At 36.2% G+C, this 26,251-nt stretch overlaps 1 protein-coding gene across 1 annotated transcript; it reads right to left on the bottom strand.

Moving 5' to 3' along the window:
* Positions 1-10,670: 10,670 nt before the first annotated feature.
* Positions 10,671-22,090, bottom strand: LOC133663761 (syntaxin-19-like). Its single transcript, XM_062068461.1, has 4 exons — positions 21,848-22,090; positions 21,508-21,744; positions 17,047-17,259; positions 10,671-12,215 (listed from the first exon to the last, which is right to left on the bottom strand). Exons 1-4 carry the CDS (start codon positions 22,064-22,066, stop codon positions 11,979-11,981), a joined length of 906 nt encoding a protein of 301 aa, XP_061924445.1. The 5' UTR covers positions 22,067-22,090; the 3' UTR covers positions 10,671-11,978.
* Positions 22,091-26,251: the final 4,161 nt, after the last annotated feature.

Genomic DNA, 26,251 nt, shown 5'->3' with positions numbered 1-26,251 from the left:
TTAAAGTGAAATAATTGGAGCCTTAAATAGGTGAAAAATTTACAACAACATTGTTTTTTTTTTTTTTTTTTTTTTTTTAACAGTAATAGTTAAAAAGAATCTGACACATAAAAGTCATATATCAATAATTATTTTTACTTTCAACACTTAATCTCTCGATCAACTTTAAATGTATCTGTGGATTATACATTTGTATTATTTTTGTATTATTTTATTTTATTTTTGGAGCAGTGACAGTTTTAAAGAAAATACAACTGCCATTGTGGTAATATTGTATTGCAATAATGTATTGTTACATTACACCTTTTTTTCTCTTTTATTTCACTTTGTTTTGTAAAATTATTTGTCAAATATGAAACATTTTTTTGAAACTCTTGGTTTAAATGCTTTTGTGCTACAATTTTATTTATTTTTTTGTGATTGAAAATTGAAAATAATGAGGTCACTGATGTCGCTGATGTCATTATATTTAAAAGGTATTTAAAGTATAGTCAGAATATTTGCCACCATTAAACTAATATTTCTGTATATTTTAGTATTGTGATCCTCATATCATCTTATAACTGATTTTGATTAAATAAAAAAACAAACAGTCACAAAAATGAACTATAATAACAAGCTTGTCGTTTGAAGGGCTTTTATTTTGGAGGGTTGTCTTTCAAAGGCCCACAAATCCTTTAGGAGGACACATTTATTCATCCACTTCTCACTTCATTTCCACCTCACTCCTGAATCCTGTCCCTCATGTCTTCTTGTCTGCTGCCTGCACACGATCTTTGATGCTGTAATTATTGTAGATTAGCTCCCTCTACTGGTCACATCATTATTTCTCACACAGAACATTAGGAGTCAGCCTCTTTTTTTCCTGCATGCATTTTTCAACATACAAAGTAAGTTTTAGGTAAAAAAATAAATAAATAGATAAATAAATAAATAAAAAACAAAAATAATTAATTAAATAAAAAAAAAAAAAAAAATAAGATAAATAAAAAAAAAAAAAAAAAAAATATATATATATATATATATATATATATATATATATATATATATATATATATATATATATATATATATATATATATACATATATATATATATATATATATATATATATATATATATATATATATATATATATATATATATATACATATATATAAAACACAACAGGCACATAAAACCACACCCATTCTGCTGAGTGTGAGCATGGTCCTAGTGCCCGCCACCATATATATATATATATATATATATATATATATATATATATATATATATATATATATATATATATATATATATATATACAGTATATATATATATTAGAGATGCGCGGATAGGCAATTATTTCATCCGCAACCGCATCACAAAAGTCGTCATCCACCCGAACTAACATTTTATCAAAACCACAACCGCCCGCCACCCACCACCCGCCACCCACCCATTGTTATATATCTAATATAGACGATGCAAGGCATTCCTGTTAAAGAAAGGAGACTGATCCAATGCAGCAGAGACATTCAATGCGTGCCACACATTAATATCTCTTGGTAATATTATTTATCATTATTATAATATTATTGTCATTTCCATTAAGAAAGTGTTGACTATTATTGTTCTTTTTTCCCTGGTCTTTAGTATTCCCTTTTTTAGTTTGTCGCATACTACGTTTGCTGCCACCATCTTTGTATTTTTTTCTTCTTCTTCTGTTGTGTTGTGTTGTGCTGTGTCACGCCAAATTTCTTCCCCCTACAAACCCCCCCCCCCCCATTTACTTCCGTGGTCATGTTTCCTCTTACGTGATTGACAGCGATCGATAACACTTGGGCTTTGACTGCCCGTCGCTGGAAGGATACTTCGTCTTTGACAGCTGCTGGAATCGGAAGAAATCGATTATTGTTTTTTTTTGTACAGGCGCGAAACAGGACACGGTTAAGGACCCCCGGCATCTTTGTGACTTTATTGGACGCAGCCCCGGAAGTAAATGGAGGGGGGGGGGGATTTTTGTAGGGGGGAATACATTTGGCGTGACAGCTGCAGCAGTGCCTGATGAATAATTGCTTGTTTCAAAGAGTGCTGCTCGTTTTTCGTATGTGGGTAACAACATTTAACTATGTATTTATATTTCCAATTGGTTCAACCGCCACCTGCCCGAATCTATTTAAAATCTATTTTTTTCGTCATGCAACCGCCCGACCCGCGGATTATCCGCAAACTCCGCGGTTGTGTCCGCACACCGCACATCTCTAATATATATACTGTATATATATATATATATATATATATATATATATATATATATATATATATATATATATATATATATATATATATATATATATATATATATATATATATATAAATATGTACATATATATATATATATATATATATATATATATATATATATATATATATATATATATATATATATATATATATATATATATATATATATGTATATATATATATATATATATATATATATATATATATATATATATATATATATATATATATGTATATACATATATATATATAATAATATAAAAATATATATGTACAGTATATATATATATATACATATTGCAACCATTATGGGTCAAAAGTATACATACAGCAACATACATATGTTATATTACACATTATATGTATAGATATTATATATATATGTATATATATATATATATATATATATATATATATATATATATATATATATATATATATATATATATATATATATATATATATATATATATATATATATATATATATATATATATATATATATATATATATATATATATATATATATTTACACACCCTTTGGAAAAAAATGAAGATACGTAAATAAACATTAGTAAAAATCTTCCTGTGTAAATAACTAATTTGACAACGTATATATATCTGCGGCTTATATTCGGGTGCGGCTTATATATGGAAAATTATTATCTTTTTCCAAAATGTAGTGGGTGCGGCTTAAAAAAACTAAAAAAAATATATAAAATATATATATATATATATATATATATATATATATATATATATATATATATATATATATATATATATATATATATATATATATATATATATATATATATATATATATATATATATATATATATATATTTAGCTGTGCGGTGCTCTATAGTGCAGAAAATGCTGATCCTTTATTTTGAAGAACCAGCATATTATGGGCTGTAAAACAGTCCATGTTGATCCATTTGCATACACTACATCCACACCTCCGAAGAGCGTTTTTATTTAATTGAAAAAAAATGAACGACATTTTCCGCCTGTGCAATATTAGTGAGTGTACTTAGATGTGATGACTTGAGTGCACTGCCTTGTCAACTATGCAAGTGAACACTGGATGGCATTGTTGCTGCTCTGCAGCACTGCCTTTGCCTCGCTTGCTGATTGTTGCAACTTAAGCAGCACTCTTTGTTCCCGCTCCCTTTTTTCATATTTCAAATGCACATGCTCCTATGTTTCATATTCAAAATGCCAGCCCAATCCACGCCAGGCTGAAGGAAAAAGACAATATGGGACACATTTAAGAGGAAATATGTTCCTGAAATGCCATTAAACGCCTCGCAGGCGTCGCAGCCGGACCCCCCCTGCCGGGCCCAGGGGTCCTTGTAAACAACACGGTCCCTAAATAAAAGGCCACATTGATAGATGGGATGGGAGGAAATGTCACATCAACTCTTTGAAGGTCATCCCTGCCAGTCATCGTTAGCGTGTCTTGCTTCTGAGCTTTGAAGTGTTAGTGGTACGAACTTATTTCTTATTTCAACAGAGAACATGCGTGAGGTTCTAATTACACTGTTTGTCCTACGGGGACTGACAACATTGTGTGCTTGGACAAACCGGTTTATCCAGTTTGGTACTCTGTTGCAGTATCAATATTGTAATGTGGATTCAGGAGGGCCAGAATCCACGGAACACCTCCCAGGACTCATTCAATGTTACATGGAGTTGCCATGCATGATATTGTTGTATTCTATATGTTATACATGTATGATATTGTTGTATTCTATATGTTATATATGTATGATATTGTTGTATTACATATGTTATATATGTATGATATTGTTGTATTCTTTATGTTATATATGCATGATATTGTTGTATTCTATATGTTATATATGTATGATATTGTGGTATTACATATGTTATATATGTATGATATTGTTGTATTCTTTATGTTATATATGTATGATATTGTTGTATTCTATATGTTATATATGTATGATATTGTTGTATTCTATATGGTATATATGTATGATATTGTTGTATTCTATATGTTATATATGTATGATATTTTTGTATTCTATATGTATATATGTATGATATTGTTGTATTCTATATGTATATATGTATGATATTGTTGTATTCTATATGTTATATATGTATGATATTTTTGTATTCTATATGTATATATGTATGATATTGTTGTATTTTATATGTTATATATGTATGATATTGTTGTATTCTATATGTATATATGTATGATATTGTTGTATTCTATATGTTATATATGTATGATATTGTTGTATTTTATATGTTATACATGTATGATATTGTTGTATTTTATATGTTATATATGTATGATATTGTTGTATTCTATATGTATATATATATATATATATATATATATATATATATATATATATATATATATATATATATATATATATATATATATATATATATATATATATTATAAGAACAACTAAAGAAAAAAAAACGAAAAAAAAAACCTGTAAAATAAACATATTCAACTGTTAAAGGTTTGTTGTATTTCATAAATAACTATTTCTCAAATTCCAATTTAATTTTGTCAAAATTTGACTATATATATATATATATATATATATATATATATATATATATATATATACATACACACACTACTTTATTGCAACAAGCTCACAAAATTTAAAAATATATTGTCCTTTAACATATATACAAACAATACAAATAATGATTACTGTGAATGTCATATATTTCAACTGTTAAAGGTTTGTTGTATTTCATAAATAATTATTTCTCAAATTCCAATTTAATTTTGTCAAAATTTGACTATATATGTATATATATATATATATATATATATATATATATATATATATATATATATATATATATGTATATATATATATATATATATATATATATATATATATATATATATATATATATATATATATATATATATACACACACTACTTTATTGCAACAAGCTCACAAAATTATACAATATATTGTCCTTTAACATATATACCAACAATACAAATAATGTTTACTGTGAATGTCATTTATTTAAAAACGTTTAAAAAACTAACTTTAAAAAACTTGTACATTAAACATATTCAGCTGTATATATATTTATATATATATATATATATATATATATATATATATATATATATATATATATATATATATATATATATATATATATATATATTTATATATTTATGCACACCTTCTCATTCAATGTGTTCTCTTTATTTTCATGACTGTTTACATTGTAGCTTGTCACTGAAGGCATCAAAACTATGACACCTGTGAAGTGAAAACCATTTCAGGTGACTACCTTTTGAAGCTCATGGAGAGAATGCCAAGAGTGTGCAAAGCAGTAATCAGAGCAAAGAAACTTAAGGATTTATCGATACGATATCCTTATTGACACCAGTATTTATTGGTACTCTAATGGGTACTAAATGTATTCTTGGAAATAAAGACGTGAAATAATGCATTTTAATTAGCTTTTATATTAGCTCAAACATGATGTACTCTATCATCTCAATACCTGTATTTTTGCAAGTCTTTGACAAGTCTACTACGTGTGCAGTGATGTCATCTTCTTGTAAGGAGCACACACATCCATCACTGGGTTTCCACTCAGATGGAAATAATATTTATTCATGGCATGCTTGTGCACAACACATTGACATTCATGTCATTTTTTTCCTCTTTTCCAACACGGGTGTAAATGTTTTATATTTTTAAAGAAATACGTAAATAAGCAGTTAAAGCTTAAGATCAGACCTGGGCATTCGGCGGCCCTTTGTGCGTCCCTGTCCGGCCCGCGTGAGGCCAATCATGAAATTACAAAATACATTTTAAAAAACATCTATGTCGTGAGTGCAATACAACTGTGTCAAGACAAGTTTCGTCATTTCTCACAAAATCGCCAGAAAAAGTAAGGCTTTTTCTGACGGAGAGTTTATTAAGGAGTGCTTATTGGACTCTGTTGCGCTGACATGCCCGGAGAAGAGGGGCGCATTTGAGAACGTGTCACTCTCCCGACGCACTGTAACGAGGCGTGTTGAGACCATCGGTGGAAACTTGAAGCTTCAGCTGAAGAACAGAACGGCCGACTTTGACTGTTTTTCGCCGGCTTTGGATGAGAGCTGCGATGTACGTGACACCGCCCAGCTGCTCATCTTCTTACCTGGGATAACTGCAGACTTCCAAATCACGGAGGAGCTGGCAGCCGTGCAGTCAATTAAAAGGGACAACCACAGGTAATGACTTGTTTACATAAGTAAATGCGTGTTTGGACATGTTAGGACTGAAATGGGACAAGCTGGCAGGTGTGACAACAGATGGTTGTCCAAATCTGACAGGGGAAAATGTTGGACTTTTAAAGAAGATGCAGGATAAAGTGACAGAAATTGACATTTTTGCATTGTATTATACATCAGGAAGTGTTGTGTAAGACAGTGTTAAAAATAAAACCATCAAAAGCAATCTGCTTTTGTATAAAGTTAAGATAGGTTAAATGAAATTATTATTATTATTAATAATTATTATTATTATTGTTATTATTTATCTTACGGTACATCAAAAATAATATTGAGCAAAATGTAATTGAAATATTGTCGATGTGGCCCTCCAGCAGTGCTCGGGTTGCTCATGCGGCCCCTGGTAAAAAAAATAATTGCCCACCCCTGCTTTCGATGCTTATCAAGCTATTGTCTCAAGTTTAGTTGTTCAAAGTTAGAGTTTTTGTGCGAATGTAATTGTTATCCAAAAACATTGGTCAAATTGCAAGTATGTTCAATTTCCATGTACATCAGGTGTGCCCATTACGTCGATGGAGAGCTAGCGGTCGATGGCGGAGGGTGTGTCAGTCCATCGCCAGCCAGGCATAAAAAAAAATATCATTCTTCACCAAGACGTCACTTGATTGACATTGACGGCACCCGAGGGTCTTGTGATATTATTAAGAAAAAATGACAGACAGGAAGGCGAGAAACACTTCTTATTTCAACTCTCCCGCCGTACCTGCCGTCAAAACTCTAAAGACCGACCGCACGGTTCCTGTCTTCACAATAAAAGCCCTGCTTCATCCTGCTTGCGCTAACAAAATAAAAGTCTCTGAAAGATAGCGTGCACAAGCTAACAAGCTACGGATTTCTTGGAAAGTGTATAAAAAGGAGTTTGGAAGCTATACAAATAAAATGGCAAAAAGCAAGCACTTTCATGTGGTATTAGGCAGAAAGGAGGTCATGTTTTCCCCTCCATTTGCAAATGTGGACGTTATCATCACTACTGTCTGATTCCAATCAATGCAAGTCATCACAATCAGGTCATACACCAACTTATATTCTTGTCTTCATGAAAGAAAGGAATTAAACAAGCTTGTATTATCATTAAACACCTTTAGCTTGTTAACAAAAACGTCTCTTTCATAAATGAATAAATATAAATGGTATATATGAATGAGGTAGATTCTGTCACGTCGGGGTTTTCGCAGCTTCTCCCGAAACGCAGACGGACCACTCCGGACAAAACGTGCAGGTAAGAACGTGATTTAATTATCAAAACTCAAAGAGGTACAAAAAAACAGAAAACGAGCCGACAGAACCACGTGCCTGATCGCACTCGAAGCTAAAGCTACACTTAGCATGGACTATGGACAAGAAATAAACACGTCACTTTGGCATGAAACAAACAACTTACGTAGCAGGTTGCATGAAGCAAATAATGACGCCAGCCTGAGCGTGGCGAGCAACGTGACTAAACAGCTCTCTGATTAGTGGTTGACAGCAGCTGAGCGTGCCGACCACTAATCACACTGCAAAAAGTGAAATCTAAGTAAGATGAAATATCTCAAATAAGGGTGATATTTGCTTATTTTCTGTCTGATAAGATAATTCTTCTCACTAAGCAGATTTTATGTTAGAGTGTTTTACTTGTTTTAGGGGTATTGGTCCTAAATGATCTCAGTAAGATATTACAGCTTGTTGCTGAGATTTGATGACCTATATTGAGTAAAACATGCTTGAAACTATTTTTGTCCAAATGTCCAAAACACACCCAGCAATGGTGCACAGGAAGGCGGGGAAGAAGAGGGGGGAAAGTCGGCCAAAATAGTGAAAAGTCCCAATTTTGTCCAAAATACCTCCCCGGGTTCCAGTCCCACGAGTCCCGCCGCCGGCCGCACAAGGGATGCAAAAAATGTCCAAAACGCACACACAGCAATGGTGCACAAGAAGGCGGGGAAGAAGAGGGGCAAAAAGGGGGCCAAAATGGTGAAAAGTCCCAATTTTGTCCAAAATACCTCCCCGGGTTCCAGTCCCACGAGTCCCGCCGCCGGCCGCACAAGTCCCGGGATGCAAAAAATGTCCAAAACGCACCCAGCAAAGTCCCACAGAAAGTGGGGGAGAAAAGTGAGAAAAGTCCCCAAAAATGTTCAAAATACCTACCCAGGTTCGAGTCCCACATGGAGTGCCACAAGTTTTAAGACTCGAACCCGGGTGTGATTTTTGAACATTATACCGACTTTTCTCACTTTTCTCCCCGCCTTCCCGTGGGACTTTGCTCGGCGCGTTTTGGACATTTTGGGCATCCCGGCCGGCGGCGGGACTTGTGGGACTCGAACCTGGGTAGGTATTTTGAACATTTTTGGGGACTTTTGCCGACTTTTCCAACTTTTATCCCCCCTCCCCGATGGACTCGGCTGGGTGTGTTATGGACATTTTGGGCATCCCGGGACTTGCGCGGCCATACATAAGATTTTATGTTAGAGTGTTTTACTTGTTTTAAGTGTTTTGGTCCTAAATGATCTCAGTAAGATATTACAGCTTGTTGCTGAGATTTGATGACCTATATTGAGTAAAACATGCTTGTAACTATTTTTGTCCAAATGTCCAAAACGCACCCAGCAATGGTGCACAGGAAGGCGGGGAAGAAGAGGGGCAAAAAGGGGGCTAAAATGGTCAAAAGTCCCAATTTTGTCCAAAATACCTCCCCGGGTTCCAGTCCCACGAGTCCCGCCGCCGGCCGCACAAGTGCCGGGATGCAAAAAATGTCCAAAACGCACCCAGCAAAGTCCCACAGGAAGTGGGGGAGAAAAGTGAGAAAAGTCCCCAAAAATGTTCAAAATACCTACCCAGGTTCGAGTCCCACAAGTCCCGCCGCCGGCCGCGCAAGTTCCAGCATGCCCAAAATGTCCATAACACACCCAGCCGATAAAAGTTGGAATAGGCGGCAAAAGTCCCCAAAAATGTTCTAAATACCTACCCAGGTTGGAGTCCCACATGGAGTGCCACAAGTTTTAAGACTCGAACCCGGGTGTGATTTTTGAACATTATACCGACTTTTCTCACTTTTCTCCCCGCCTTCCCGTGGGACTTTGCTCGGCGCGTTTTGGACATTTTGGGCATCCCGGCCGGCGGCGGGACTTGTGGGACTCGAACCTGGGTAGGTATTTTGAACATTTTTGGGGACTTTTGCCGACTTTTCCAACTTTTATCCCCCCTCCCCGATGGACTCGGCTGGGTGTGTTATGGACATTTTGGGCACCCCGTGACTTGCGCGGCCATACATAAGATTTTATGTTAGAGTGTTTTACTTGTTTTAAGTGTTTTGGTCCTAAATGATCTCAGTAAGATATTACAGCTTGTTGCTGAGATTTGATGACCTATATTGAGTAAAACATGCTTGTAACTATTTTTGTCCAAATGTCCAAAACGCACCCAGCACTGATGCACAAGAAGGCGGGGAAGAAGAGGGGCAAAAAGGGGGCTAAAATGGTCAAAAGTCCCAATTTTGTCCAAAATACCTCCCCGGGTTCCAGTCCCACGAGTCCCGCCGCCGGCCGCACAAGTGCCGGGATGCAAAAAATGTCCAAAACGCACCCAGCAAAGTCCCACAGGAAGTGGGGGAGAAAAGTGAGAAAAGTCCCCAAAAATGTTCAAAATACCTACCCAGGTTCGAGTCCCACAAGTCCCGCCCCCGGCCGCGCAAGTTCCGGCATGCCCAAAATGTCCATAACACACCCAGCCGATAAAAGTTGGAATAGGCGGCAAAAGTCCCCAAAAATGTTCTAAATACCTACCCAGGTTGGAGTCCCACATGGAGTGCCACAAGTTTTAAGACTTGAACCCGGGCGTGATTTTTGAACATTATACCGACTTTTCTCACTTTTCTCCCCGCCTTCCCGTGGGACTTTGCTCGGCGCGTTTTGGACACGTTGGGCATCCCGGCCGGCGGCGGGACTTGTGGGACTCAAACCTGGGTAGGTATTTTGAACATTTTTGGGGACTTTTGCCGACTTTTCCAACTTTTATCCCCCCTCCCCGATGGACTCGGCTGGGTGTGTTATGGACATTTTGGGCATCCCGGGGCCATACATAAGATTTTATGTTAGAGTGTTTTACTTGTTTCAAGTGTTTTGGTCCTAAATGATCTCAGTAAGATATTACAGCTTGTTGCTGAGATTTGATGACCTATATTGAGTAAAACATGCTTGAAACTAGAATATCAACTGTTGCAAAGCTGTGTCATCAACACTCACAAGTATAAAACTACTTTATTTAAAGTAATACTTTCTTATTTCAAGCATGAACAAAAATATCATGACTTTGACACAATTGTGTCTCATAATTAAAACAGATGACAGCCAAATGGACTTTTGCTGTTTTATTTGTAATAAAACAATAGAAAATACATACTCATATAGTAGTACACTTGTTATTAGTGACAATATACTTATTTTAAGGTATTTTTGGGTTCATTGAGGTTAGCTAATTTGGCTTGTTTTGGAAAGTCTTGACAAGCCAAATTTTCTTGTTCTATTGGCAGATAATTTTGCTTAGTTCAAATAAAATACCCCTCATTTTTGTATCTCTTTTTTCCTTGTTTTTGAACACTGACTTTTTGCAGTGCAGAGGCAGGTGAACCCAATTAATCCCCATGGTGACCCAAATAAACCCAGGAGTGCACAAAACAGGAACTAAGGGAGTCCAAAACTAACAGAACATAACCAAAACATGATCCGGACCACGGATCATGACAGATCCCCTCCACTTGGTCAATTGAAAAGTAGCTGGCCTGCAGAAAAGGTGTGGGCACCCCTGATGTACATGGATTGAATCGTCAGACCCTAACCTGCTAATTCCGTTCAAACCTCTTGATAACGTCTATCAATATTAGCTCCGAACTTAATTATAGCAAATATAGCAATATGTCTACCTAATAAGGTGTCATACGACTACCCACAGACGTTTTAAAACTTTAGCTGAAAGTGCAATGTCTGGACATAAAAACATACTTTTTGGCAGACAAAGAGAAAGTTGAGAACATTGGAATTTGTGATGAAGCAGTGACAGTTGCAGAGGTAGCGGTCTTATTTGTAACCTCTCTCAGATGACAGGGAAGGTCACGGATGCGCCGCCATGTTGGTGAGGAGCACTCACTGAACTGTCTCTTCCAATAGCAGTCACTTCACACTCTCTTCAAAGAAATAAGTGCCTCAAAAAAGCAATTCCTGGCCTCCCCCTTAATTGTTTGCTATGCTCTGCTGGATCTGTCTTGGCCATTGCTGTGTTCAACAGCAAGGATGGCGGTGACCATAACCTTCACTTTAATGGCACTTGAGTCCAATGTTGTTTACTCCCAACAGGTGAGGGAGACATTGAAAAAAACAGCACTCCATTCCAATCCACACAACTTCACACGCAGCATTTCCAGGGAGGGCAACAACAGCAGCAGATCTGACGGAGAGGGTTCTTCTTCTTGTACCTGGCGGCCAACTTGAACTTCTCGTTGGACGCCGCCACGTAATCCTGGGTCTGTTCCACGTTGGTCTGAATGTGCTCGATGTAGGCGCCTTGTTCCTCTACAAACATGAAGATGTCCATGAAGAGGTCCCTCAGCTCCATCATGTTGCTCTCGAGGCTCAACAACTCCTGAAGAATAAAAGTAGATTGAGTTTTAGCCATCACTTGGAACAACACAAGAATATCACCTTCCAGAAAACTTGCAAGACGGAAAGTTCCAAACTAAAACTTGTAAGAGTGCAAATGAGTTCTCTGGAGGGGTACCAGTCTGGAGGAGATGACCCGAATTGGTATGGTTTGCTCTTTAATGTCATCGCACAAGTACAACCGAATTTCATTTCCACCACAAACCCGTTCGAGGTTAGACAAACATTGTACAGGGAAACAGAACGGCGCCCTGTAAAAGGTGGGAGAGGATTAGTAAATAAGAAAGTCGATCTCAAACTGGGAAGAGGGCAGAGACTGGGGCTGAGAAAAAAACATGATAGCCTATAAGCGCATATATACACAGAAACCCCGAGACTTGCAAAAGGGCAATCTAGAAGCAACAACCTTGCCACGTCGTAGCCAGGGAAAACCATCACAATTAGTTGTGTTTGAGCCAATGAAAGCAAATTTAAATATTTCACTCCAATTGTCTATTTCTGGTCCTCGAATTCATTGTACAGGGAAACAGAACGGCGTCCTGTAAAAGGTGGGGAAAAGGTAGACGCTGGGAGAGGATGAGTAAATAAGAAAGTCGATCTCAAACTGGGGGAGAGGGCAGAGACTGGGGCTGAGAAAAAAAACGTGATAGCTTATAAGCGCATGTATACAAATGTTTACACAGAAACCCCAAGACTTGCAACAGGGGAATCTAGAAGCGACGGTCTTGCCACATCGTAGCCAGGGAAAACCATCACAATTAGTTGTGTTTGAGCCATCCATCCATTTTCTACCGCTTATCCGGGGGGGTGCTGGAGCCTATCTCAGCTGCATTCGGGCGGACGGCGGGATACACCCTGGACAAGTCGCCACCCCATCACAGGGCCAACACAGATAGACAGACAACATTCACACACTACGGCCAATTTTAGTGTTGCCAATCAACCTGTCCCCAGGTGCATGTTTTTGGAGGTGGGAGGAAGCCGGAGTACCCGGAGGGAACCCACGCAGTCACGGGGAGAACATGCACACTCCACACAAAAAGATCCCGAGCGCAGGATCGAACCCAGGACCTTCGTATTGTGAGGCAGACGCACTAACCCCTTCCGACCGTGCTGCCCCGCACAAGTACAACCACATTTAATTTTCACCACAAACCCGTTCCAGATTGAACAAACATTGTACAGGGAGACAGAACAGGAACGGTGATGGGTCGCCACTTACGGCGCCCCGTAAAAGGTGGGGAAAAGGTAGACGCTGGGAGAAGATGAGTAAATAAGAAAGTCGATCTCAAACTGAGGGAGCTGGCAGAGACTCAGGCTGAGAAAAAACATGATAGCTGATAAGCGAATATATATACACATGTTTACACAGAAACCCAGAGACTTGCAACAGGGGAATCTAGAAGCAACGTAGCCAGGGGAAACCATCACAATTTGTTGTGTTTGAGCCAACGAAAGCAACATTTAAACACTTCACTCTAATTGTCTATTTCTGGTCCTCAAATTCATCCTGCAGGGCAGACGGTCCGATCTTATCCAAACTCACAAAACTCTGAGTGTCCACAGTTCTGCCCACTGTGCTTTGAACGGCTGCCAGCACCTTCCGATTTATCGATGCATCAGAGCAATGCTTACTCCAATCAGCGGATGTCCTGTTGTCATGGTTCCAAATAGGTGGATGTGTTCCAGGTCCTCGACTGGAAGGGTCGCCAGGCACGCGGCACTCCTCATCTCCCAATAGTCCGTCATGTGTCGAGCAACAACCGTTCTAGACAGACCGGGTCCCCTGAGCCCGAGATCTTGTCAGTTTGTTAAGAGGCGAGTTGATCAATTCCATTCTTTAGATTTTGGAGAGCAGTGCGAAAAAAGAAAATTAGACATGACGAGACAAAGAGGCAAACAGGGCAAACACGGAGAGGGGAGGGAGTGAGACCGCCCTTGCCAAGAGCCAAGGGAGAACAGATTGAGGATTGAGACACAAGATGGACCACTTGTTAGACAAGTGTTTTCCAACCTTTTTTGAGCCAAGGCACATTTTTTTCATTGGAAAAATCCGATAGACTGGACTCCCATTCTATTAAATTGACAACAAATTAATTTAACAATACTATTTTTACAGTTCAATAACTGTACCATCTTAAAATCCATTTCAACCGGTAACTCTCTAAGGGGGTTCCCTACATCTGTGATCCCTTCTCAAAGTTTCTTATTTACTCCCGTCTGGGTTTTGGGGTTTTTTCTTGCCCAGACGTGGGTTTAGCTCAGAGGACCCATTTGAGATATTCGTGATTAAAGGCCAAAAGATTGATTGATTAACGTCTTGACATCTTTTGACTGATGGTGACTTACGTTGCAGAGCAAGTTACAGTTTGGAAAATAGGGTATCTTCATCCGCCTTTACCATACTTGCCAACCCTCCCGGTTTTACCGGGAGACTCCCGGAATTCAGCGCCTCTCCCGATAACCTCCCGGAAGAAATGTTCTCCCGATAAACTCCCGGAATTCAGCCGGAGCTGGAGGCCACGCCCCCTCCAGCTCAATGCGGACCTGAGTGGGGACAGCGGCGACAGTCTGTTTTCACGTCCGCTTTCCCACGATATAAACAGCGTGCCTGCCCAATCACGTTATAACTGTGGAATGATCGAGGGCGAGTTCTTGGTTTCTTATGTGGGTTTATTGTTAGGCAGTTTCATTAACGTCCTCCCAGCGCGGTAACAACAAACAACAACAGCAGTCACGTTTTTGTCTACCGTAAAGCAGTTCGTCTGCCGTAAACAGCAATGTTGTGACACTCTTAAACATGACAATACTGGCATGTACTGGATAGCCTCCGGAACACTGAAAATCAAGTTTTTCTTTTATTTATATGTATAATAAAATAATTATTTATATATATATATATATATATTTATATATTTATATATATATATATATATATATATATATATATATATATATATATATATATATATATATATATATATATATATATATATATATATATATATATATATATATATATATATATACACATAGCTAGAATTCACTGAAAGTCAAGTATTTCAAAAAAATATATATATATATATATATATATGAAATATATATGAAATACTCGAGTTGGTGAATTCTAGCTGTAAATATACTCCTCCCCTCTTAACCACGCTCCCGACCACACTCCCGCCCCGCCCCCGACCACACTCCAACCCCCCACCTCCCGGAATCGGAGGTCTCAAGGTTGGCAAGTATGGCCTTTACAGTCTTGGTTGGAAATACAAAACCAAAAACCAGTGAAGTTGGCATGTTGTGTAAATGGTAAATAAAAAGAGAATACAATGATTTGCAAATCATTTTCAACTTATATTCAATTGAAAAGACTGCAGAGACAAGATATTTCATGTTCCAAATGAGAAACTTTTTTTTTTTGTTTAGAATTTAATGGCAGCAACACATTGCAAAAAAAAGTTGGTTGATAAACGGCTTCCGTTTTGCATCAGTCCATCTTAGATGAGCTCGGGCCCAGTTTCTGGGTGTTGTCGACAAATGGCTTTCGCTTTGCATAGTAGAGTTTAACTTGCACTTACAGATGTAGCGACCAACTGTAGTTGCTGACAGTGGTTTTCTGAAGTGTTCCTGAGCCCATGTGGTGATATCCTTTACACACTGATGTCACTTTTTGATGCAGGGATCCAAGGTCACGGGCATTCAATGTTACGTGCAGTGATTTCCCTAGATTCTCTGAACCTTTTGATGATATTACGGAGCGTAGATGGTGTACTCCCTAAATTCCTTGCAGTAGCTCGTTGGACAATTTGCTCAGGCGTTTGTTGACAAAGTGGTGACCCTCGCCCCCGTCCTTGTTTGTGAATGACTGAGCATTTCATAGAAGCTGCTTTTATACCCAATCATGGCACCCACCTGTTCCCAATTAGCCTGTTCACCTGCGGGATGTTCCAAATAAGTCTTTGATGAGCATTCCTCTACCTTCTCGGTCTTTTTTCGCCACTTGTGCCAGCTTTTTTGGAAACATCAAATTCCAAAAGAGCTAATATTTGCAAAACATAACAACGTTTCTGTCTGTTTAAGTTTTCCAAGTCACTTGTGTTTTCTGTTAGTTTTGGACTCCTTTAGTTCCTGTTTGTGCACATCTGAGTTGGTTACCACAGCTACTTATTATTTTCACCTGCCGCTTGTGTTCGGGACGCGCACCTGTTTGTAATCAGAGACATTATTTAAGCCTGCTTTTGCCAGTCAGCCAGTCTGTCTTCTTTGTTTGCGTCACACTATTGTTACGTAAGTCTTGCTTGTCTCCTAGCCCCTGCTAGTGATCTCTAGTCTGTGCTAAGTAGTAGCCTTAGCTTCAGGTGCGATCGGCACCTTGTTCCGTCTGTTTTTTTCCTGTTTTGTACTTTTTTGACTGTTAATTTACGATTAAATCATGTTCCTACCTGCAAGTCCTGTCCGGAGTCGTTCGTTTGCATCCTGGGAGAACAAACCCTGCATCACCATGGGACCCGGTCGTAACAGTTTCTCAGTTTGAACTTTAAGTATCTTGTCTTTGCAGTCTATTCAATTGAATATAAGTTGGAAAGGATTTGCAAATATTTGTGTTCTGTTTTTATTTACCATTTACACAACGTGACAACTTCACTGCTTTTGGGGTTTGTATCATGGGATTAAAAGGAAATAGAAACTGTGAAAAAGATGATTTGGGAATTCAAAAAATACAACATGGTTGGTGGTAGCTGTCAATCAAAAAGAACAACATAACGGTGCTTAAACAAAGACGGTCGGGAGTCGACCGCCATGGCTCTCACCTTGTGCCGCTGTTCGATCTCAGAGAGTTGGGAGCGAGTGATCCTGGCGTCGTTCAGCAGGTTCTCGTTGAAGACCTCCCATTGCCCCGTGGCCACCATGTCGTTCACGTCCCCTTCGGTCACGTCCCTTCCCGAGACCTCCAGCTGCCGGATGATGAAGTGCTTACAGCGGTCCTGCTTGGTCAACAACCCTTCGTTATACTGCCGCATCACCTGCATGGAATTATGGGAAAACAATAACAAAAGAGAGAGAGAGAGAGGATGAGGAAGGAGGAGGGAGGTTAATGAGTAGAAGACATTTGGGGCCCATCTTCTTAGGACCCCCAGGCAGAACAAGAGTAATAAAGTGAATTGATTGAGTAAATCAAAGAGTTTGACCATATTGGTTGTTATACAAGGAATATGTCTCTTTATGTACCCTCTTCTCGTGATAATGTTTGTTGTGTTAGCTCAGGGTGCACTATTTTGTTCTGAAAAGACAACTTGCTCAGTCAAATTGTGACTGACGTCATAGTTAAAGGGAACCTAATCTACATTAAAGACACTTTCTTGTGTTGTGGATCAGTGGTGTCCCAACAAGAGCGGCCCGCCAGCCTTCTTCAATGTGGCCTGCGAGAAGTCGGGAGTTCAACAAACATCTTGAAAGTGGCCTGCGAGAAGTAGGGAGTCCAACAAACATCTTCTATGTAGTCTGTGAGAAGTCGGGAGTTCAACAAACATCTTCAATGTGGCCTGCGAGAAGTCGGGGGTTCAACAAACATCTTCAAAGTGGCCTGCGAGAAGTCGGGAGTTCAACAAACATCTTCAAAGTGGCCTGCGAGAAGTCGGGAGTTCAACAAACATCTTCAAAGTGGCCTGCGAGAAGTCGGGAGTTCAAAAAACATCTTCAAAGTGGCCTGCGAGAAGTCAGGAGTTCAACAAACATCTTCAAAGTGGATTGCGAGAAGTCGGGAGTTCAACAAACATCTTCAAAGTGGCCTGCAAGAAGTCGGGAGTTCAACAAACATCTTCAAAGTGGCCTGCGAGAAGTCGGTAGTTCAACAAACATCTTCAAAGTGGCCTGCGAGAAGTCGTGAGTTCAACAAACATCTTCAAAGTGGCCTGCGAGAGGTCGGGAGTTCAACAAACATCTTCAAAGTGGCCTGCGAGAAGTCGGGAGTTCAACAAACATCTTCAAAGTGGCCTGCGAGAAGTCGGGAGTTCAACAAACATCTTCAAAGTGGCCTGCGAGAAGTCGGGAGTTCAACAAAGATCTTCAAAGTGGCCTGCGAGAAGTCGGGAGTTCAACAAACATCTTCAAAGTGGCCTGCGAGAAGTCGGGAGTTCAACAAACATCTTTAAATTGGCCTGCGAGAAGTCTGGAGTTGAACAAACATCTTCAAAGTGGCTTGCGAGAAGTCGGGAGTTCAACAAACATCTTCAAAGTGGCCTGCGAGGCGTTGGGAGTTCAACAAACATCTTCAAAGTGGCCTGCGAGAAGTCGGGAGTTCAACAAACATCTTCAAAGTGTCCTGCGAGAAGTCGGGAGTTCAACAAACATCTTTAAAGTGGCCTGTAAGAAGTCTGGAGTTCAACAAACATCTTCAAAGTGGCCTGCGAGAAGTCGGGAGTTCAACAAACATCTTCAAAGTGGCCTGCGAGAAGTCGGGAGTTCAACAAACATCTTCAAAGTGGCCTGCGAGAAGTCGGGAGTTCAACAAACATCTTCAAAGTGGCCTGTGAGAAGTCGGGAGTTCAACAAACATCTTCAAAGTGGCCTGCGAGAAGTCGGGAGTTCAACTAACATCTTCAAATTGGCCTGCGAGAAGTCGGGAGTTCAACAAACATCTTCAAATTGGCCTGCGAGACGTCGGGAGTTCAACAAACATCTTCAAAGTGGCCTGCGAGACGTCCGGAGTTCAACAAACATCTTCAAAGTGGCCCGCGAGAAGTCGTGAGTTCAACAAACATCTTCAAAGTGGCCCGCGAGAAGTCGGGAGTTCAACAAACATCTTCAAAGTGGCCTGCGAGACGTCGGGAGTTCAACAAACATCTTCAAAGTGGCCTGCGAGAAGTCGGGAGTTCAACAAACATCTTCAAAGTGGCCTGCGAGACGTCGGGAGTTCAACAAACATCTTCAAAGTGGCCTGCGAGAAGTCGGGAGTTCAACAAACATCTTCAAAGTGGCCTGCGAGACGTCGGGAGTTCAACAAACATCTTCAAAGTGGCCTGCGAGAAGTCGGGAGTTCAACAAACATCTTCAAAGTGGCCTGCGAGACGTCGGGAGTTCAACAAACATCTTCAAAGTGGCCTGCGAGAAGTCGGGAGTTCAACAAACATCTTCTATGTAGTCTGCGAGAAGTCGGGAGTTCAACAAACATCTTCAAAGTGGCCTGCGAGACGTCGGGAGTTCAACAAACATCTTCTATGTGGCCTGCGAGACGTCATGAGTTCTACAAAGAATCGCGTCGAGGTGCGCTTTCAATGTAAAGACGGTCTTGGTTTCCGAATGCTACACAATGGCTGCCGTCTTGTGAACAATGTGAATAAATAAGATCAATGATCCGTAAAAGTACTTTAATTGATAGCACAGCATTTACTTTTATGAAACGATCTAAACAACCTTCCCTAGTCATGGTGCAAAAAATAAACAATATAATAAATAAATACAGAGGCTTTAACATCCCTACAAGCCTGTTTCGCAGGTTTCCCTGGTCATCAGGGGATTTTATATAAACAGGCTTGTAGGGATGATATAGACTCTGTATTTTACTGACCTAGCTTATGTATATATATATATATATATATATATATATATATATATATATATATATATATATATATATATATATATATATATATATATATATATATATATATATATATATATATATATATATATATATATATATATATATATATATATATATATATATATATATATATATATAAGATAATGTTTGTTGTATTAGCTCAGGGTGCACTATTTTGTTCTGAAAAGACAACTGAATATATATATATATATATATATATATATATATATATATATATATATATATATATATATATATATATATATATATATATATATATATATATATATATATATATATATATATATATATATATATATATATATATATATACGTAAGGTCAGAAAAAAATACAGAGACTATATCATCCCTACAAGCCTGTTTATACCTGCGAAACAGGCTTGTAGGGATAAATATAGCCTCTGTATTTTTTCCTGACCGAATGTATATTCCGCTCTACCTCGGTATTGAGCACTGTATAACAGATAAACAACAGAAACCTCAACTATATATATATATATATATATATATATATATATATATATATATATATATATATATATATATATATATATATATATATATATATATATATATATATATATATATATATATATATATATGAAATTAATACGCCGTCGTATGCTTAAAATGAGTAAAAGACATACATTTTACATGTTATTATGTAAGTTACTACATGACATATATACTTACATCATGTATATATTACATGTTATTATGAATGTTACTACATGACATATATACTTACATCATGTATATATTACATGTTATTATGAATGTTACTACATGACATATATACTTACATCATGTATATATTACATGTTATTATGAATGTTACTACATGACATATATACTTACATCATGTATATATTACATGTTATTATGAATGTTACTACATGACATATATACTTACATCATGTATATATTACTTTTTATTATGAATATTACTACATGACGTTACATTACTACATTACATCATGTATATATTACATGTTATTATGAAAGTTACTACATGACATATATACTTACACCATATATATATTACATGTTATTATGAATGTTACTACATGACATATATACTTACATCATGTATATATTGCATGTTATTATGAATGTTACTACATGACATATATACTTACATCATGTATATATTACATGTTATTATGAATGTTACTACATGACATATATACTTACATCATGTATATATTACATGTTATTATGAATGTTACTACATGACATATATACTTACATCATGTATATATTACATGTTATTACGAATGTTGCTACATGACATATATACTGTACTTACACCATATATATATTACGTTATTATGAATGTTGCTACATTACATGTATACTTGCAGCATATATATATTATGTTATTATGAATGTTGCTACATTACATGTATACTTACAGCATGTATATAAAACGTTGATGGAGGTTTTTTTAGAGCGCTTTATAGAGCGACGACAATTCGCTCTATCCTTAGCTGACATTTGCTAGCATTTATTTGTGATTTAGAATTCACAAAAAAACAAAAAACAGATGTGTTCTAGTCTTATTTAAGGATTGTGCCGTATAGACACAATTCCCCCCCAAAAATGTCAGTTCCGCTTTAAGTAAACTAAGCCAAATATTTTCACCGACCTGCTGGAATTTGGAGTACATGGCGGTGTGCTGGGAACGTTGTATTCTCGTGGTGACGGCCGTGGGTCCCTGTTCCTCTTCGGTTTTTTGGACTTGTTTAGAAAGAGTGTCCAGACGTCGGTGAAGACTCTCAGCTCGGAGCTTGATGTCCCTCGTAATGCTGCTTTCCTTCTTTATGATGCTAAAACGCCGCATGGTTGCAACCAACATCTTCTGCTGCTGGTTGAACTTGAGAACCTGGTACCAGGGTAAGGGTCGGGTAAGGGTAAGGTAAGGTAAATCCCAGGTAAAAAAAAAAAACATTGCGTCCGTCAAAACCCGTTCTCCGAATAATCCTCACCTCCGTCTCCAGGGTGCTGATATCATTTCGGATTAGCTGAACTTGGGACAGGAAGTTGCCAATGACGGGTTCCTCCTCAAACAGAACAGCCTGCGGCGTGATGGCCTCCACCGCCACCGAGTCGTCATGGTGACCCTCCTCCTCGGATGTGGAACTCGCACTTGCTGAGTCAGGCAACTCCTGAGTCCGCTCCCGTAGGTCTTTTAGGCGGTCCTTCATTGCGGAGGATCCTCGCCAAGGATTGCCCTTTGGGGATCAGAATCAGAGAAATAAACACATAAAAAAGGGAAGGGAAGGGAAATTGGGAAATGACCAAATATCAACGGTCAAATCAATGAAAGAACCCAACATTGATTAAAGGTTATCAAAAAAAAGATATTGTTGGTATTGTTGTGTATTGTTTTGTTGATTGGTTAATAAAAAAATAAAATTAAAAAAATTAAAAAAGAACCACAATTAATAAATATATTTCAGTGAAAAAAAAAAAAAAATAAATAAAAAAAATATATTGTTTCGACGTTGTATTTGTGTTGTTGAATATTGGTTGGAAAATGACCACATTTCAATGATTAAATCATCATCACAACCCAACATTGACTAAAGGTTATCAAAAAAAGATATTGTTGGTATTGTTGTGTATTGTTTTGTTGATTGGTTAATAATAATAAAAAAAATAATAAAAAAAGAACCACAATTAATAAATATATTTCAGTGAAAAAAAAGAAAAATAAAAAATAAAAAAAATAAAAAAAAAGATATTGTTTCGACGTTGTATTGTAAAATGACCACATTTCAATGATTAAATCATCACCACAACCCAACATTGATTAAAGGTTATCAAAAAAATATATTGTTGGTATTGTTGTGTATTGTTTTGTTGATTGGTTAATAAAAAAAAAATAAAAATAAATAAAATAAAAAGAACCACAATTAATAAATATATTTCAGTGAAAAAAAAAATAAAATAAAAAAAAAGATATTGTTTCAACGTTGTTTTTGTGTTGTTGAATATTGGTTGGAAAATGACCACATTTCAATGATTAAATCATCATCACAACCCAACATTGATTAAAGGTTATCAAAAAAAGATAGTGTTGGTATTGTTGTGTATTGTTTTGTTGATTGGTTAATAAAAATAAAAAATAAAAAAAAGAACTACAATTAATAAATATATTTCAGTGAAAAAAAAAGAAAAAAAGATATTGTTTCGACGTTGTATTTGTGTTGTTGAATATTGGTTGGAAAATGACCACATTTCAATGATTAAATCATCACCACAACCCAACATTGATTAAAGGTTATCAAAAAAACATATTGTTGGTATTGTTGTGTATTGTTTTGTTGATTGGTTAATAAAAATAAAAATAAAAATAAAAAAAAAGAACCACAATTAATAAATATATTTCAGTGAAAAAAGAAAAAAAAGAACCACAATTAATAAATATATTTCAGTGAAAAAAAAAAAAAAAAAAAAAAAAAAAAAAAAAGATATTGTTTCGACGTTGTATTTGTGTTGTTGAATATTGGTTGGAAAATGACCACATTTCAATGATTAAATCATCATCACAACCCAACATTGATTAAAGGTTATCAAAAAAAGATAGTGTTGGTATTGTTGTGTATTGTTTTGTTGATTGGTTAATAAAAAAATTAAAAAAAAGAAAAAAAAAAAGAACCACAATTAATAAATATATTTCAGTGAAAAAAAAAAAAAAAAAAAAAAAAAGATATGGTTTCGACGTTGTATTTGTGTTGTTGAATATTGGTTGGAAAATGACCACATTTCAATGATTAAATCATCATCACAACCCGACATTGATCAAAGGTTATCAAAAAAAGATATTGTTGGTATTGTTGTGTATTGTTTTGTTGATTGGTTAATAAAAAAATAAAAACAATAACAAATAAAAAGAACCATAATTAATAAATATATTTCAGTGCAAAAAAAAAAGAAAAAAAAAAGATATTGTTTCGACGTTGTATTTGTGTTGTTGAATATTGGTTGGAAAATGACCACATTTCAATGATTAAATCATCATCACAACCCAACATTGATTAAAGGTTATCAAAAAAGATATTGTTGGTATTTTTGTGTATTGTTTTGTTGATTGGTTAATAAAAAAAAAAAAAAAAAAAAAAAAAAGAACCACAATTAATAAATATATTTCAGTGAAAAAAAAAAAAAAAAAAAAAAAATTGTTTCGACGTTGTATTTGTGTTGTAGAATATTGGTTGGAAAATGACCACATTTCAATGATTAAATCATCATCACAACCCGACATTGATTAAACGTTGTCAAAAAGCATGTTGTTTCAACGTTGTATTTGTGTTGTAGAATATTGGTTGGGAAATGACCAAAATTCAATGGTCAAATAAACGTCAGAACCCAACATTGATTAAACGTTGTCAAAAACATGTTTCAATGTCATATTTGTGTTGTAGAATATTAGTTGCAAAATGACCAAAATTCCATGGTCAAATTAATGTCAGAACCCAACATTGATTAAACGTCAGTAAAAAGCATGTTGTTTCAATGTTGTATTTGTGTTGTTGAATATTAGTTGGGGAAATGACCAAATTTCAATGGTCAAATCAATGACAGAATCCAATATTGATTAAACATTATGAAAAAAGATATTGTTTCAATGTTGTATTTGTGTTGTAGAATTTCGGTTGGAAAACGACCAAATATCAATGATTAAATCAACGTCACAACCCGACATTGATTAAAAGTTGTCAAAAAGCATGTTGTTTCAACGTTGTATTTGTGTTGTAGAATATTGGTTAGGAAATGACCAAAATTCAATGGTCAAATTAATGTCAGAACCCAACATTGTTTAAAAGTTGTCAAAAATAATGTTTCAATGTCATATTTGTGTTGTAGAATATTGGTTGGAAAATGACCACAATTCAATGGTCAAATCAACATCAGAACCCAACATTGATTAAACGTTGTCAAAAAGCATGTTGTTTCAACGTTGTGTTTGTGTTGTTGGATATTGTTTGGGGAAATGACCAAAATTCAATGGTGAAATCAACGTCAGAACCCAACGTTTATTAAAAGTTGTTAAAAAGAATGTTTCAATGTCATATTTGTGTTGTAGAATATTGGTTGGAAAATGACCAAAATGCAATGGTCAATTTAATGTCAGAACCCAACATTGAAACAACTACATGTTGTTTCAAAGTTTTATTTTTGTTGTATTTGTGTTTTAGAATATTGGTCGGGAAATGACCAAATTTTAATGGTCAAATCAATGACAAAACCAAACATTGTAACCATTATCAAAAAATATATTGTTTCAACGTTGTATTTGTGTTGTAGAATATTGGTTGGGAAACGACCAAATGTCAATGATTAAATCAACGTCACAACCCGACATTGATTAAAAGTTGTTAAAAAGCATGTTGTTTCAACGTTGTATTTGTGTTGTAGAATATTTCTTGGGAAATGACCACATTTCATTGGTCAAATCAACATCACAACCTGACATTAAATAAACATCGTTAAAAAACATGTTGTTTCAACGTTGTATTTGTGTTGTGGAATAATTACCAAATTTCAACAGTCAAATCAACGTCACAACCTGACATCGAATAAATGTTGTCAAAAAGTGTGTTGTTTCAATGTTGTATTTGTGTTGTAGAATATTGGTTGGGAAAAATGACCAAAATTCAATGGTCAAATGAACGTCAGAACCCAACCTTGATTAAACGTAGACAAAAAGCATGTTGTTTCAACGTTGTATTTGTGTTGTAGAATATTGGTTGGGAAATGACCAAATTTCAATGGTCAAATCAATGACAAAACCCAACATTGTAAACATTATCAAAAAATATATTGTTTCAACGTTGTATTTGTGTTGTAGAATATTGGTTGGGAAACGACAAAATATCAATGATTAAATCAACGTCACAACCTGACATTGATTAAAAAGTTGTCAAAAAACATGTTGTTTCAACGTTGTGTTTGTGTTGTAGAATATTGGTTGGGAAAATGACCAAAATTCAACAGTCAAATCAATGTCAGAACCCAACATTTATCAAAAGTTTTCAAAAAGAATGTTTCAATGTCATATTTGTGTTGTAGAATATTGGTTGGGAAATGACCACAATTCAATGGTCAAATCAACGTCAGAACCCAACATTGATTAAACGTCGTCAAAAAGCATGTTGTTTCAACGTTGTATTTGTGTTGTTGGATATTGTTTGGGGAAATAATCAAAATTCAATGGTCGAATCAACGTCAGAACCAAACGTTTAATAAACGTTGTCAAAAACATGTTGTTTCAATGTTTTGTTTGTGTTGTAGAATATTGGTTGGAAAATGACCAAAATTCAATGGTCAAATCAACGTCAGAACCCGACATTGATTAAACGTCGTCAAAAAGCATGTTGTTCCAA

This window comes from Entelurus aequoreus, linkage group LG13 (assembly GCF_033978785.1).
Source record: "Entelurus aequoreus isolate RoL-2023_Sb linkage group LG13, RoL_Eaeq_v1.1, whole genome shotgun sequence".
NCBI classification, from domain to species: Eukaryota; Metazoa; Chordata; class Actinopteri; order Syngnathiformes; family Syngnathidae; genus Entelurus; species Entelurus aequoreus.
Note: the sequence above shows the minus strand (reverse complement) of the source record. Positions and strands in the feature narration are given on the sequence as shown.